At 51.4% G+C, this 15,504-nt stretch overlaps 4 protein-coding genes across 4 annotated transcripts; all 4 read left to right on the forward strand.

Annotated features, from left to right (window-relative positions):
• Window positions 1–3,597: 3,597 nt before the first annotated feature.
• Window positions 3,598–4,779, forward strand: K489DRAFT_37090 (uncharacterized protein). The gene has a single exon (XM_033603195.1). The coding sequence runs from the start codon at window positions 3,846–3,848 to the stop codon at window positions 4,503–4,505; it is 660 nt and encodes a 219-aa protein (XP_033457628.1). The 5' UTR covers window positions 3,598–3,845; the 3' UTR covers window positions 4,506–4,779.
• A 499-nt stretch (window positions 4,780–5,278) lies between these two features.
• Window positions 5,279–6,775, forward strand: K489DRAFT_411833 (uncharacterized protein; the record flags this gene model as incomplete). The annotated part of the gene is made up of 1 exon (XM_033607857.1): window positions 5,279–6,775. The coding sequence occupies one exon, from the start codon at window positions 5,279–5,281 to the stop codon at window positions 6,773–6,775; it is 1,497 nt and encodes a 498-aa protein (XP_033457629.1).
• Window positions 6,776–7,925: 1,150 nt separating this feature from the next.
• On the forward strand, window positions 7,926–8,910 carry K489DRAFT_304009 (23S ribosomal RNA methyltransferase; the record flags this gene model as incomplete). Its single annotated transcript, XM_033600499.1, has 2 exons — window positions 7,926–8,615; window positions 8,677–8,910. Coding segments are annotated over 2 exons (924 nt in total), but the record flags the coding sequence as incomplete, so codon positions are not given.
• A 2,039-nt stretch (window positions 8,911–10,949) lies between these two features.
• K489DRAFT_390033 (uncharacterized protein) lies at window positions 10,950–15,494 on the forward strand (the record flags this gene model as incomplete). Its single annotated transcript, XM_033606566.1, has 4 exons — window positions 10,950–10,959; window positions 11,512–12,455; window positions 12,552–13,509; window positions 13,531–15,494. The coding sequence occupies 4 exons, from the start codon at window positions 10,950–10,952 to the stop codon at window positions 15,492–15,494; spliced, it is 3,876 nt and encodes a 1,291-aa protein (XP_033457631.1).
• Between the last annotated feature and the right edge of the window lie 10 nt (window positions 15,495–15,504).

Here is a 15,504-nt window from a genome sequence, read left to right on the forward strand (position 1 = left end):
ATTATTCACGCTGGCCTTGATGGCCAGCGTATTCCACCGTCGATTGTTTTGAAAAGTTCTAGTTCTCTCCTCTGCATTTCCAAGGCCCATCTTGCAATCTTGTTTTTCGTCACGACTGGGGTTCACAGCTTCTCACATGTTGTCGTCATCGACAACGACGACACCGGTCCCACTAATGATATCGGAAGGTTACACAGGCTGCGAAATGCCACAGTTGCTGCAAGAAATCAAGCTCAGCTGATGTCGAAAAAGAATCGTACCGAGGCATGCGCGCTTATGCAGCGCAACTTCCAAGCTGCTCTTTTTTCCACACGGTACGCGAATTGCAGATACACATCTCGCACACGTGCATGCTACTCCCTGCAGATAGCTGCAAGCCATCTCGTAGCGCTGTGGTATAGATCTCAGTAAAGCATCCTCGCGACTTATGCTTTTAAGTGCACAGCTGAGATATGTGGATGGTTGATGCACGTCAAAGGCTCTCTCACGTCTGCACGCACTGTTCTTCCCCACTAGGGTTGAGTTTGGGGTAGTGAACGTCGCCTCCAAATGTGGAACGGGACCATTTTGAAGTGACTTCAAGATACGTGACTATGCTGACGCAGAATTGCGTACATTCCTAGTGAATAATAGGTGATGATCACGATCAAGTCGGACCGATTTACTTTGTAATCGAAGGAGACACAAGTGCTGTGCGGGACTAAGTACAGTACAGCGGAGTCACCGTGGCACTGAACAACATTGCAAGTTGTGGTTCTGATACCAGGTCATCAAGAACTATTGGCGTGTGAATCGCAATCCGCACTGTGGAAATAAAAAAGACAAATGACAGGTACCTCAAATGAAAACCCGTATGGAGCCGGCCAGGATGAATTATTCGTAGTTGTCTCGAAGTGGGATGAAAGCGGATGAGCCAATATCGAACAATCTGTCTACGAACGCTTTATCTTCCACAGTGACACTCTCGCGGCATCTCACCTGGCATGCCCATCAAAAATATCCGAACGCAGCGATAGTGGCTTTCAAGTGAAACCTCAGATCGGTTTCTCCCAGCGCCAAAGAGCGCTCATTGAAATCGAGCCAGAACTTGAAGTGGTGGCAAACCTCTTCATCAACGTTGTCAGTACGATGCTTTTTCCATGCCTCGGATCGTGACCCGATATATTCGTAACCGCGCTATGGTCGATGTAGCTTGATGCAGACATTGTAGTCACCTTTCATTGAGGATTTCTTGATCGGCTTAATCAAGCTCTTGAAGTAATCGGAGACGCTGGTGTAAAAATGTCCAGTTGGAGGATTACGCGGTCGTGTCTCATGAGGGCCGTTGGTTGGTTTGAACAGCCCCTAATTTTCGAACTACACACCTTTGGATAAGATCGACCGTGTCCTTATCTGGAGGTTTCAAAGTCAAGGCCTCGAGAAATATCACAAAGGAGACGAAATCATTGGACTTGCTGCAGGTGAAGGGTGATATTCCCACAATGAACACTGTCAAACTCCCCGACCGGAGTTCGTGTTAGGGTCCTCTTCCTAGATGAAGTTTACCTTACTCGGGCCCTTCCCACGTGTGCGTAAATCGATGCGTTCGAGACGATAGGATCTACCCAATGGCTCATTGTTGATAGTTGTGTATTGGGGCCTTGCGATGAACGGCTACTCAAGGCTTTGCCACTTCCATGACTTCACAAGGTTAGCAAAATATTGGTTGAGAAGAAACCACTTGCCCCATGATCTGCCATTCTGTAGCAGACCCTTGACAGCGAGCTGCCTCAACAACGTAGCATTTATGTCCCTGCCAAAGCCAAGCTCATGGCTTGAAGATCTCAGCAAAACCATAGCTATCCAGTAGAGCCCTGAGTACCGCACCGGATATCTCGCCCAGATAGGTAGGCAAGACAACGAGTTGCCACCAGGTTTCTGCGAATTTCTTCAATCGGCTGAACGCTATGTGTTACGTCCGACTAGCCGCAAAGGAATAGGACATTGCAACCTTAATATACGGCTCCCGCCGTCGCAATGCAGGCAATTTCAAGCGTTGTTCCGTGGAGCCGGAGGCAACCCAGATGCGGAGAGATTGCTGTCGGTCGTCTGTCGCTCTGCAGCGTCATCACCCGCTGACAGCCGGCAGGCAGACCTACAGCTTGAGAAGCCTAACGTCGAGTGAGCGGAAAAGCGATCGTCGCATTCGTGGGTTATATTTGAGGTCTTCATGAGAATCTTCATGAGATCGATCACTCGAGACCCATCCTGGTTCTTGGAAAGACGCGAGCAGATCTCAATTCCTTTGCAGCAATTAGCACATGGCTGGACGGCGATGGTGACCGGGTAATAGGGAAGAGAGTCCTCGCGTGGGCGCGTGATGGAACACTTTGCTAGCATTTGTCGTGCGAAATGCACATGTACGTAGTGGAACCTGACACAAGGTGCCTGCGATATCTTGATTGCATATCAAGTCGTATGCGTATAGGCTTGAATGATCAGTGCATTCATCGATGTTGTACGGAAGTCATAACACACGCATTTTCGACGGATAGATGCGTGTGCCCAGGCCATTTCCCTTACTTGCTTCATGTCAGAGCAAAATGTTGTGTCCTCGTGCTACAGTTGTAGCACTGGAGAATTGTTTGGCTCGCTACACCACGTTTTACTACCCCGTCAGCTGTGATGGGTGTTCTCAAGTGCTGATGAAACGAGAAGTTGATGATGCTAGCTTGAGTCGCCCTGAATAGATGCACATGAACATGTGCGAGGTCAGTACAAGACAGGCTCGAGTGCAACAAGAATCACAGGAGCGCTAGCTTTCGGCGATGATTGGTTGTCCATTAGCAAAAGTCCACAAGATTGTGGAGCCACAATGAGGAAGTGGTATGCCAATAATCCTATGTTGACGGAGGTGCACGAAGGTCATCAATGCTTAGGATTGTCCGGAGTTTTCAGATAGTCAGAAAGCGGCACCACAGTAATCCCGAATTCATCAAGATCATCGATCGTACTACAGAGACCTTACCATCACGGACCAGATCTGCCGGCATGCTGCATATACCCGTCTGCTGATATCCGTATCTCATATGAATTTATGTGCTTCAATTGGTTGCCGCGATATTGATGTCAGGAGAGACGCAGAAGCGATGGCGCATTCTACGGTTGTGATGTTCAGTACTCATCATCGGCGGGGTGGCCGAGAGGCTGATGTGCTCCAGCTGGCCTCAAACTGTTGTTGAGATACCATGATGTTTGCCCGCCAGGGTCAGTGTGAGGCGCTGATGTACTGTCAAATTTAGGCCGTACCATCGTGGTAGACTTTCCTTCTTCGGCCATTGCAAGCGGGACACGCGATATGCGACCCGCATGTCCGCCACTTCAAATTACATGTACTGTCTGTCGATTCTGTGGATGAGGCAGGTGCTGAGACGCATGACACTGTACGGGCTCGTTCGGAGAAAACATTGCGCTCTACAGATCATTTCGTCTCCTCTCAGGACTATTCTGCGGCTCGGCATGCTACGACCACAGCCCTGTGAATTTCGCGGATGATGCCACAGCCTCCGTCGTCACTACCGCACTGCATATACGTGCCGAGCTCAAGCGTCAGCTGATGACATCCATCGATGGCTCCTTTTTGGATCCACTCCCGTTGGAGATCGATGTCATCGGAGGTGGTGGCGGATATTTACATATCGCGTGTGCAGCAAGTCGTCAATGCACGTCCACGGTTGGCTACTACGCACATCGCCTGACTGGTCCGTGAGCGCAACAACGAGGATTTTCAACCTGGCAAGGTTCCAAGATTCCAGGTTTTCAACGGTGATCATCATGGCCCAAAGAAAGGATCGCAACCGATATGAATGAACTCGGCACCGTCCATTACTGTTTTTCAAAAGCGACTTATCCTCTCCAATCAGCACTTGACGAGTCGCACGCAAGCATATCCTGGTGTGCGCCGAAAAGGTGATCGGCATCCACCGCTTCTAGCATGGAAGCATTTTCGGCAGCCGGAAGTAACACCACCTGACAGCTGTTCTGGGGTGTGGTGGCCGTATTTGGCGGACGCTCCGACACGCCGTGACCCTCTCATCTCATGCATGGGTGGTGAACACGACCGTGACAACTCAAAAAGGTGGACTCGTACAAGCGGCGCGGGTCTGGCCGACGAATCTGACGAGCCAGACAGACAAGACGAAGCTGAAAGAAAAAAGTTTGGGGAAAGGCTTCCTCGGATTCTCAATTGTGTATGGCCAGTCTTGGAGATTTGCTTTCGGACTAGACTAGTCCCAAAATCGAAAGCACTGCAGCTGTCAGCGCCAACCAATCATCCGCGATATCGTGACTGCATCCAGCCAGACCTTCAAGTCGACCTGCATAAGGCGGTCGGACGAACAAATAAAAATATTCCACCTCGTGCACTGCAACGACGAGAAGGCGGCGCGAGCGTGTGGGTGGTGCGCTCCCACGGCCGCGTCGCAATTGCACAGTGCGATCAGCGGCGATCGAATCAGATATCGTAGACGCCTTTGCGGCAAACAAATGAAACACGCCAGAAACCTTCTCCCTTCTCTCACTACGACAACTCGGGGCGATTTATACCATTTTAGGGTTGATTCTTCCGCCTGCCGAACGAAGTCACATAACGTCACTTGGCCAGTCGACGTTCGATGATACGCTCGCTGCACTAACTGACGGACACGCTTCAGCTTAGACGATCGAACCGTCTTGTGAGTTCCTATTCCGTATGATCCCTCGGGAAGACTCTCCTGAATAGGGCGGAATCGTTGCATCTTATTTCGCCGTGGATTGATTATCTTCAATCATTCTTATCCAGTTTCTTCGTCTCCGTTGATTTACTTGCGTTTCCTGTTTTGCTCATTGCCTTTGCGAACTCAATTGGGCTTGGCGCCTGGCGATTACGTTCATTCTTTCACCCTCTTGTTCACATGTCGCTGCTTTGTGACACGGCAATCTCTTGATCTCATTCCTCGTTTTCTTTCACTGCGCGTCACAACTTTGGCGGGCTCAGCCACATCTGCTTTCTCAAACCCATTTCCTTTCGGTCTCCATGTCGCTCACTATTGCTCATCAGTCAACCAAGCCCGAACTCGAGGCGCGGTATACGCTTCATCCTTATGAATATTCGCCACGATACTCACTCCCCAAGCCGCGTCTCCCTTCGCCATATCGAGCCGACTCACCACTGGGTCACGTGCGGACAACGGACGTTTTAAATTCATCCCTCTCGTCGACATCGTCCAGGGCATCATACGCGTTGGCCGATCGAAACAGAATGACCACGCCTCATCGCGGACTGGCGCCTCTGCCGCCGCCATCAGCCCTGACTTTGCCAGACCCACGGTCGAGTCATTCTAATGTCGGCTCGCTACCTGCACCGTCTAGTCATCCCTATTCGGGTCATCAGGAGGAGTCCTCGAAAAGCTGGTATTCCTTCAAGGCCGAAGAGGAGCGTCGGAAACAGGAAGAAGAGCGAACACGCCAGGAAACATTGAAGCTTGAGCAACGCAAAATCGAAGCATCGATGCTGCATGACGCATTGAATGCGGGTGTGCCGGCGGGTTTGGTGCCGATGCTGCTCTGGCGAGATGCAGGTAATATGAATCAAGAGTGGATGCAGCAATTGGTTGCGCAGTTTCAATCGTTAGCGGCTGCATATCAAAATCAGCAGCATGAACAGCAGCTTCAGCTGCAACAACAATCCCACTTGCAGCAGCTGCAACAGACACAATCACATTCGCTTGGCTCATCGCCGCCCGAAGTTCGTCGTGATGTGCGAGCAGGTCCTCCAGCACCTCCTCCTTATCAATTCACTCTGCCTTCACAGGGCCACATTCTTGCCAGCCAGTCAGCCGAATCAGTGATCGATCCACTCCATCATCGCTCAACGCATCGCGAACAACAAAGCCATCGTCAGCAACAGCGACCATCCGGTCCATTGCAGACAACGTTTTCCGCATATGAAAGTGGTTCACGGCACTCGGTAACACCACATTCACGATCGGCCAGCAACGCGCAGCTCCCACGACTCGCCACCAGCGACAGTCTAATGTTGTCCAATCAGCGTCAGCATCATAGTAGTGGACCACAAAACTCAAGTCAGGCGAGACCTGATTCCGTGCAAGCAACATCTCCCAATATTCTCTTCCACCATTGGGTCCCACCGAATGAAATGAAAGCTCAACAGAATTCACAATTAGCTGGTCGTGGCAACACAAGCGCCGGTGTTGGTAGCGATGACAATCCATCACAGTCTGCCCAACAATCTGAAGGTGATCAACGTGAGACCACGCCGCGCAAGCGAAAAGCTCAAGGTGGGCATCAGCCCATCCCACCGCCATCCTCTGCCGATGATCGCGGTGCCAGATCGCCAAGCTTTTCTGCCATGAGCGTGACGTCAGCGACAGGGCCTAGTACACGACGTAAGCACGGCGGTGATAATGGCAACACCCATACGGAGCTTGTGAGAGAAACAGAGCGACCAAAGCCAGCGCCGGCTCCAACATCTGCTCCTCTTCGCACTGGCAAGTTTCGCAGCGACGAGTCGATCCACCGGTCGTCCTTCCACGCTGAGCAGGATGGTGTCGCCAGCGACAATCGACGAGATCCGTTCCGAATCTCAGGTCGCACCAGTAGAAGTCGAGAGCCGATGCCTCTACGGAGCAACGATGACCCAGAAGGTGATTGGTCAAGTCGTCAACAGCAAAGACAACAGCGCTATGATGGAGTTGATCGAAATCGGATGCAACTGTCCAGGCCAAGATCGAGATGAGAATGCTTGATATTGTCTTCGGGAAATTTATGATGGATCATGCAGGCGTTCTTCAGGAGTAATCAGGGTGTTGCATTTGTAATTTCTTTTATGTCATCTGGAGCGCTGCGGGTCAGCGGGCTGGAAGTATACCTTTAATCATGTAACTCGATTTTCTCTCACGTGGTTCTGAGGAAGCGATGCATTTGAACGTGATGGTTGTGTTAGCATAATTAACAAATACTCTCTGCGATCTCATCAAAGATTTTCAAGTCGTATGTTGGGGTGGGGGGTGGCGTGAAGGGCAGATTGTAGGAAATATCCAGCAGCACCTAGCTGAAGCATGTTGCCAGTTGATACGTATCTGTCTCTGGAAGCGTCCTTCGTCGGCTCCCCGAAACCATTGTGGAGTTGGACCAATTACGTTTTCTCGACGCTGGAGAGGCATAAAGTACTGTAGTTGGACGAGGAGTTTCCCGAGCGACAAGCGTCGAGGTGAAGTACACATTGCAGCAGATCAGCGACACTCATGTACTAGTACGTTCACAAAGTATGCAGATGAGTCTACAATGCAAATGGAAGAGTGACAGGAAGGAAATGCGAATGCTGATGCATTCGATAGTCGCTCCAATAGTCCCATCCAGCAACCCCAATGCGGTAATCAAACACTGGTAAATTGATGCACGTGAGTTCGCGTCGGGAGCCCTGGAAATGAACGCGGCGGCCATGACTCGTGTGCCCTCCTCCGTCGAATTTGTCCCATGACGATACTGTAAGGGAGAGACAGCCCTGGAAATTGTAGCATTGATTATTCCCTCATCGAGTCAGTTCGAGCACATCGAGTCGTCAAATCAGCCCAATCAGGGAGCCAATAAAGTAGGGACCTAGGTCGCCATTCAAATCTATCAATTCAAGATATCTGCGCCGCCCATCTTTCAATAGCCTGTCCATGAGTACGGCCGTCGTCAGAAGAGCGTCGTCCTTGCTCTGTCCGGGAGCCGCAACACATAGACTTCTCCCAAACAATGCAACAAGCAAATCAAGCTACGCACATTTATTGTTACGATGGTCATCAAATCCTCCAGTCAGACCTCATGCGCCAGATTGTGCAATGATCGTCTCGCTGCGAACTTGCTGTCCAAAGCAACTACTACGTACCGCCTTCAGCCGCTCATCTTCATCATCAACCCGTTGGAAAGCCCGCCAGACCAATGATGCCTATGCGCGAGAAGCCCGTGTGGCGGGTCTGAAGTCGCGTGCTGCCTTCAAACTCCTCGAGATTCACTCCAAATACAGGATCTTTCGCCGAGGCGACACTGTAGTTGATCTGGGCTTCGCGCCGGGATCGTGGAGTCAAGTCGCAGTCAGCAAAACCAATCCGGGCGGTCGAGTCGTCGGCATCGATGTCATTCCCGCTCAGCCACCGCCGGGAGCCAATGCACTGCAAGGTAATTTCCTTAGCATGGAAATGCGCGATCGATTAAGGGAGTTTGTGGGCGACCAAGACCAAGGGAGAGTTGGTACAAGAGGGGGAATATTGCAGAGACAGGTGAATGATTCTATAAAGCAGGATGAGTTGACTGGCGAAGCAGAAACTCAAGAAGAACAACCTGCGGCGAATGAAGCAGCAGTAGCTGGCGTCCCTGCTGAAGACGAGATCCTAGAAAGGCACCCCGATCATGAAGAGCTAGCAGAACAAGTATCCGATGAGGAGAACGGCCGCGTTGTCAACGTGGTCCTCAGTGACATGTCAGAACCATGGCCTCTCCTTACCAGTACTCGGATCAAAAGCGTTAACATTCCGTATCTCAGGATGATGAACACCAGCGGCATGGCATTCCGTGACCACGCGGGCTCAATGGTAAGGTCTCATTTAGAGCTGCGTAAGTCCTAACCAACATGTTGCTGACCACGGGATTTAGGATCTATGTATGGCTGCACTCGAATTCTGTTACACCACTCTGGCCACCAACGGACATTTCCTCACCAAGTTCTACATGGGCGCAGAAGATCAGATTTTCGAGAAGCGATTACGTCGCTTATTCCACAAGGTCCATCGTATCAAGCCCGACTCCTCGCGGAAGGAGAGTAAGGAGGCATATTTCCTTGCGCTGCGGCGGAAAGTGGATGTTTCCAGGGAGGCAGTTTTGGGCGATGTCGGGTGAACACCAATGTTACTCCAGAACAACGTGGACTCAATAATGTCTCTGAAAGATCTTAAATGGCATCAAGGACGATTGTCATTTCGTAAAAACTTTCCAAGACCATCCCCTCCAGGATTATATGCGCCAGACACCCGCTCAACCAATCATTGAAACCAATCAGCGCGCGAAACATCAAAACTGGACAAGAGCATCATGTATTCGTACAGCTCCCGCCTCCGGAAAGCATCGTTTGTCTCGCTCAGCCACGCAGGGTATCATCGAGATTCCTTCGACTCTTCTTCAATGGCGAAAATTGCACGCCATCGTTCCCTGCAAGTATCGGGCCCCCGAGTCTACCTGCGCCGAGCAAGCCTCCACCAGCTTTCTTCCCGCCGATTGCACGCCCACCTCCGAGGAACATCCTGCCGGCTGGCATGATGGTCTTTGCGGTCGGAGCCGCGATTGCCGCCGCAATACCGTCATTGTTGTCGTTCTCGTCAAATAGGGTCTTACCCAAGCCACCCAGTTTCCGCTTCTTCTTCTTCTCCGGAGCGGGCTCGGCGTTGAAAGTCGCGAAATCGACAAGGGATTTCCGATGTTTGGACTTCTTCTTCGCAGCGCCGTCCGGGGCGGGCTTGTCCTCGCCAGGACCATCGACCAATTTCGTCTTGATCTTCTGTGGTTGGGCATTCTCGATGTTTTTTTGGTCTTGTTCATGCACACCCTCTTCTGCGTCGTCTTCTGTGACGGCTGCGAGCGCTGGAATGGACTTCTTGGGGCCTTTGCGCTGGCGAGCGGCGGTTACTGAAGGTTTCTTCATCATATTGGCCTCGCTGGCAGAGATGGGCGCGAGAGGTAGCTTGAGATTGGTAGTAGGCGATTCGACAGATGGATGTGCCTCGTCATCATTGTCCTCGGCGTCAGAGGCGTTCTCGGTGACATTCATGGTGCGGTTGAGGAATGGTGTGATGGAAAAGGTCGATTTATCTCCTACTCCCACCGGCGCCTTGCGATTGCGTTTCATGCCCGGGCCATCGCCTGGTGTGCCGAAATTCGTCGCATCTGGATCAAACGCAGCAGCATTGCGCTTTTTGGGGTTGGCTGCAGCAGTGGAGCGGATGTTGGCGGAAATCTCGCGCGCAGCAGACAATTCGGCTTCGGTCTCCTTCAGCTTCTCCTTGGTGGCTTTTAGTTTCGTGCGGAATTGCCCGAGTTTCTCGTTCAATGCGACCTTGTGCGCTTCGTATTCGTCCACTGTGCTTTGCACTGCTTTCTCAGCTTTGGCGCGTTCTCGTTTCTCCTTGGCTAATTCCTGTCGGAGCCCCTCGACTTGCTCATCCGTTTCCGCTACATTTTCTGCTCGCTTACTGGCTTTCGCGGCCGCTTTCCGCTCCTTTTCTAGCTCAGCTTGAAGGCTCTCAATTGTGTCTTCGAGTTTCTGCTTGATCTTCTTCTCCTTGAGCAAGTCGCGTCTGACGTCCTCTACCTGGGTGTTCTCTTGTGCTGCTTCCAACGCTTCTTCGGCCTTTTGGCGTGCGCGCTTCTCACGGGCGAGCTCCTTGCGGACTTCGTCCACGCTGACATCGCTTTGTGTTGACTCGGCAGCCTCTTCGGCACGTTGTCTCGCTCGTTTCTCTTTTGCAAGCTGTCGCTTCAAATCTTCGACTTGTTCTTCCTGTGCAATCTCTACACCCGTGTTCCGTCGTTTCGCCATTGCGCGTTTAACATCTCGTTTGGCGTTTTCCAATTCGCATTGCAGCTCGGTCTGCTGTCGCTGGAGCTCCAACTTTTCAGTCATGAGTACTTCGGTTGCTGTGGCTTGTGCTTTAGCGTGTGCGAGCTCGGGTCTCAATATTGATAATTCCCGCGTCAGAGCGAGCTTCTCCGTGAGAAATGCTTCTGAATCTGCTGCGTTTGTTTGAAGTGCTTTAGCTTCCGCTTGCAATGTCACGATCTCTTGCTCTCTCTGTCTTGACAAGCCGTCGAGCTCCTGCATTCGTGATTCGGCTAGTTCGGCACGGCCAAGGTTTTCGTTCACTAGCTTTTCGAACATGTCAGATCGTTCTTCTTCCTGTGCTAGTAGGGAACGAAGCTCGTCGTTGTCGTCCTGGAGTATATGAACATCAAAGCGTAGATTTCGTATGTCCTCCTGTTTCGTTATGACCTCAACTAGATGAAGACTGCGTTCGTATCTCAGCTCGAGTGCTGACGTGCGCATCGATTGCTCGTGTAGATCGGTAGGTGCGAACGCCTTGGCCGGCGTGGGAGCCATAATAGCTGTTGTGTGATATGATACTGTCATACGATGCTCATTAACACCATAACCATGTAAAAGTATGTCTGCGAATGAGATACAAGTCAGATGTTGACATTGCTTGTAGTGGGTGAGTGCTGCGCCGTCACTGTTTGTTGACTTTGGGTGGGTGCATTGTTTACATCGGAGCGGGAACATCCGTACCACCGACATGCCACTTCCGATCACTGCTGTTGACGACCCTGTAAACAAAGCTCCTGGTATTGAATGAATAACTTTCTTTCGTTTTCAACCCGACTGGACAATTTAACAATACTAACAAATTACGGGCATTTGTGCGAATATGGCGGAATCTCAAGATCTGATCGACTTTGAGGTCATCGAATCGCACAAGGAGAACATTCAAGCCCTTCCCAGTGGACGTTCTGCAAAAGCGCTGGCGCAATTGTATTCACCTCCGCTCCTGGGTGCAACTCCTTCGCCATTGCTCACAGACGATGTGCACTCAAAAACGAGAGCTGCGTACGAACGAGAATTGGCAAATATTGACGAAGCAGATGACCCGCTCGACGTGTATGATCGTTATGTGAAATGGACGCTCGACGCATATCCTTCAGCACAAGCCACGCCGCAATCACAACTCCTGCCGCTTCTGGAGCGAGCGACCAAAGCATTCCAATCATCAACACACTACAAGAATGATCCTCGATATCTCAGAATATGGCTCCACTACATTCGCTTCTTTTCAGATGCACCGCGGGAAGTTTTCGTTTTCCTTTCTCGCCATAACATCGGCGACGGTCTCGCCCTCTACTTTGAGGAATTCGCTGCTTGGCTAGAAAACGCCGGACGATGGAACCAAGCCGAGGAAATTTACAAGATGGGTCTTGAAAAGGAGGCTCGTCCTGTAGAGCGTTTGCTTCGAAAATTCGGCGAATTTGAAAAGCGCAAAGAAGCACGTTCCGTAGACGCGGTGGAGCCTTCCAGTCCAGCTCTTCCAGCTGTACGACCGGCTCTTGCTGCCAAGTTGGACCCATTCGCGGCATCATCGCCCTCGAGTGCACCTCAATCCTCGAGCGGAGCGGCCAAGAAACCAAAGAGCTCCAAGATGGCTATTTTCTCCGACAGCGAGGCTCCTACGCGACCGGATTCAGGAAGTAGTACAAAGGGCTGGGATAGCATCGGGAGTCTCGCAGATCGTAAAAAGGAGAACTCATCTGTCGCGAAACCATGGGCGGGTGAAACTTTGAAAGGTGGCAAGACCAACGGAGGCGTGCCGAAGATGATGGTGTTCAAAGATCAGGTAAGCCATTACTTCCGCAATTCATCGAGCCAAGAGGCGTCTATGACCATGAATATTTACGAATGCAGGACTAAATCATCGCTCTTCTGTATCCAGTCTTCCCAACGCGCATCAATACCAAAACATTTCAATCCCCACCGAAGCAGTAGCAGCAGTACTCATCAGCAACAGTGTGTCCGCAATCCCAAGACTGGTAGACTGGAGTGCGTTTTTGTTAATCTCGAAGCGGTCTACCCTGATGTCGGTAACATGTCCGTCGAGTACTGTTTCGAGGAGCTTCGAGCGAGACATCGTGGCCTGTCGGGCAGAAGTCAGCGTAATTCTCAGAATGCGGTGCCGACAAAGGTAGAGGACAGCAACGATACGCTCGCCATTAACCTTGTCGACATTGGGCATGCCAAATCGAACCAAAGGACCAGTGTTCCTGTTGAAGAGTCTGCCAAGCCCAAGCCGAAGGAACGAGGGTTCAAGATTTTTGAGGATCCGACGCCAGGCAAGCAGCCTCTTGTCGAAACCCCATTGACAGGAGACCAGATCATGGTCGAAAGTTCCATGAAGACGCTTGCACTGAACGATGAAAATGACGAAAACGCTCTCCCGTCAGATCGTGCAACGTCGTCCAAGCCTGCGAAAAAGGCCAAGAAAGATGACCGTGGTAATCGCACACGCAAAATAAAGTTGATCGAGAAACATATCAAAAGTGAGACCAAGACAATCCAGATCAATCTTAACTCACCGACAGGGCCAAAGACTGTGAAGCGGAAAAAGTCATCCTCTGCGGCAGCCGAGCGGACAGAGCCAACTATGACGATCAACACCAAGGAAGCCATGGATGAGATTTACGGCATCTTCGCTCAGCCAATGCAGTCTCAGGCTGAGCAAACTGATCAAGAAGAAGACGAAGACGAGAGCGAGAGCAGCAGCGAAGAAGAAGCAGACGACGATGATGATGATTTCACGACCGATGGAGAGAGCACAGCCACCGGCAAGCTATCGGCTCCCGCTAGCGAATATGGAGATGAAACGCGTAACGAAATCCTCAAAATCCGCAATGGTGAGTCAAGTAAACACGGAGCAAATCTAGACGACGAAGATCACACGGACAATACGGGATGGTCTGATTTCACCATGAACAAGCCTGCACCCCCGGATGGGAGCGGTGACGCACCAAGCGAGGACCACCTACTGGACGCTGATGACGAACCTCTGGCGACTCCTATCGATAATGATGATCCTCACACGCTTTACATGAACGCAGACTATGTCCCAGCATTACCAAATCACCGCTTACCATTCATGACGCCAATCGTAGAGCAGACCGAGTCCTCCCTTGGCGCTGGCACGATTCGGGTGGACAAGCATGCTTACGCCATGAAAACGCCAAGTCGAAAGGCAAGCAATGGTATCGCTGATTTACTTGGTCGAGATGAGGACGATGACATCTGCAGTAGCCCCTTTGACGAAGTGACTTTGGACCGAGAGGATATTGATGACGAAGAGGACGATGACGATGAGAACATACCTATTCTCCAGCCAATCCGGACGAAGAGCACGAAGGGCACACTTTCTCTCGGCCAAGGTAGCGCAAAGGCCCAAACTACCGCTCGCACTCAACCGAGTGCAGGTACGGAGGATCCCCATGCTGTGCAAAAGGATCCGATAATTACCGAGAATCAATGCAATCCGATGGATCCAGAACTCCGTGCAACAATACTCGCACAGATGAAGCCGGCATTGAGCACATTCGAAGGCTATCATGAAGACCTCTCTGCTGTCTCAGGACGATCTGCAGAAATCAAAAAGTTTGTGCGTGCGCAGAGTAAAGCAGGCAAAGTTTCCAGCGGGTCCACCACAGCCAATACAGCAGAGAATAAGACTGCTTCATCCCTTGCCATTCCTCCGGTCATCAATCTTCCAAGCTCGTACAGCAAATACACTATCAAGCGCGAACTCGGCGCGGGAACGTTCGCTCCTGTCTACTTGGCTGAGAATTTTACTGCTGCTGCCCTCGACGCCGAAGAGGAAGAAGCCATCAAAAGCGGAAATCAAGAAGATCAAGCCTCAATCTCAAGGTTGCGCCTTGGTAGAGCAGCGCATCGCCGTGCGCTTGAAGCAATCAAGATGGAGGCACCTCCCAGTGTCTGGGAGTTTTACATGTTAGGACAAAGCCATCGACGCCTTGGTAGCGAGCGAGCAACACAGTCGATTGTGCGTGCCCACGAAATGCACTTGTTCCAAGACGAATGTTTCCTCATTGAGGAATACCGTAGCCAAGGGACATTACTTGATCTCGTGAATCTAGCGCGTGAAGACGCGCCATCGGGAGGCATGGACGAGGCTCTGGCTATGTGGTGCACAATAGAGCTTTTGCGGACTGTGGAGGCTTTGCACGCGCGTGGTCTCATACACGGCGACCTCAAGGCAGACAATATTCTCGTTCGGCTGGACGACCCGGGCATGGAGACAGACTGGTCACCAACCTACTGGGCAAACGGTGCTCATGGATGGGATAGCAAGGGTGTTTGCCTGATTGACTTTGGCCGCGGCATTGACATGAGGCATTTCAAGCCAGATGTCGGTTTCCTTGCGGATTGGAAGACGACCGACGCTGACTGCAGTGAAATGCGTGAACTACGACCTTGGACGTATCAGATCGACTATTACGGGCTTGCTGGAATCATCCACAGCCTGCTATTCGGGAAATACATGGAGACGATCAACGACAAAGCAAGCGGCGGCCCTGGAGCAGCTACTGCCGTCGGTGCTGCTGCGGCTAAATCCTATCGCATCCGCGAAACACTGAAGCGATATTGGCAGACGGAAATCTGGGCGAGTGCGTTTGATCTTCTGCTGAATCCGCTCAGTCATCTCGAGCAGGAAGATGGCCGTCGCATGCCTGTGCTGTCAGGAATGCGGGAATGTCGCGAGCGAATGGAGAGCTGGCTGGAAGAGAATTGCGAACGTGGGAATGGTTTGAGGAACACCATCCTCCGCATGGAAGCTCTAATTCGAGAGCGGAAGCGGAAAGTGAAGGCCTGATTTGTAACGA

This window comes from Dissoconium aciculare (assembly GCF_010015565.1).
Source record: "Dissoconium aciculare CBS 342.82 unplaced genomic scaffold K489scaffold_10, whole genome shotgun sequence".
NCBI lineage: Eukaryota > Fungi > Ascomycota > Dothideomycetes > Mycosphaerellales > Dissoconiaceae > Dissoconium > Dissoconium aciculare.

Excerpts from the sequence above, each read along its gene's own strand:
- K489DRAFT_37090 (XM_033603195.1), top strand. The coding sequence starts at position 3,846 with ATGAACTCGGCACCGTCCATTACTGTTTTTCAAAAGCGACTTATCCTC.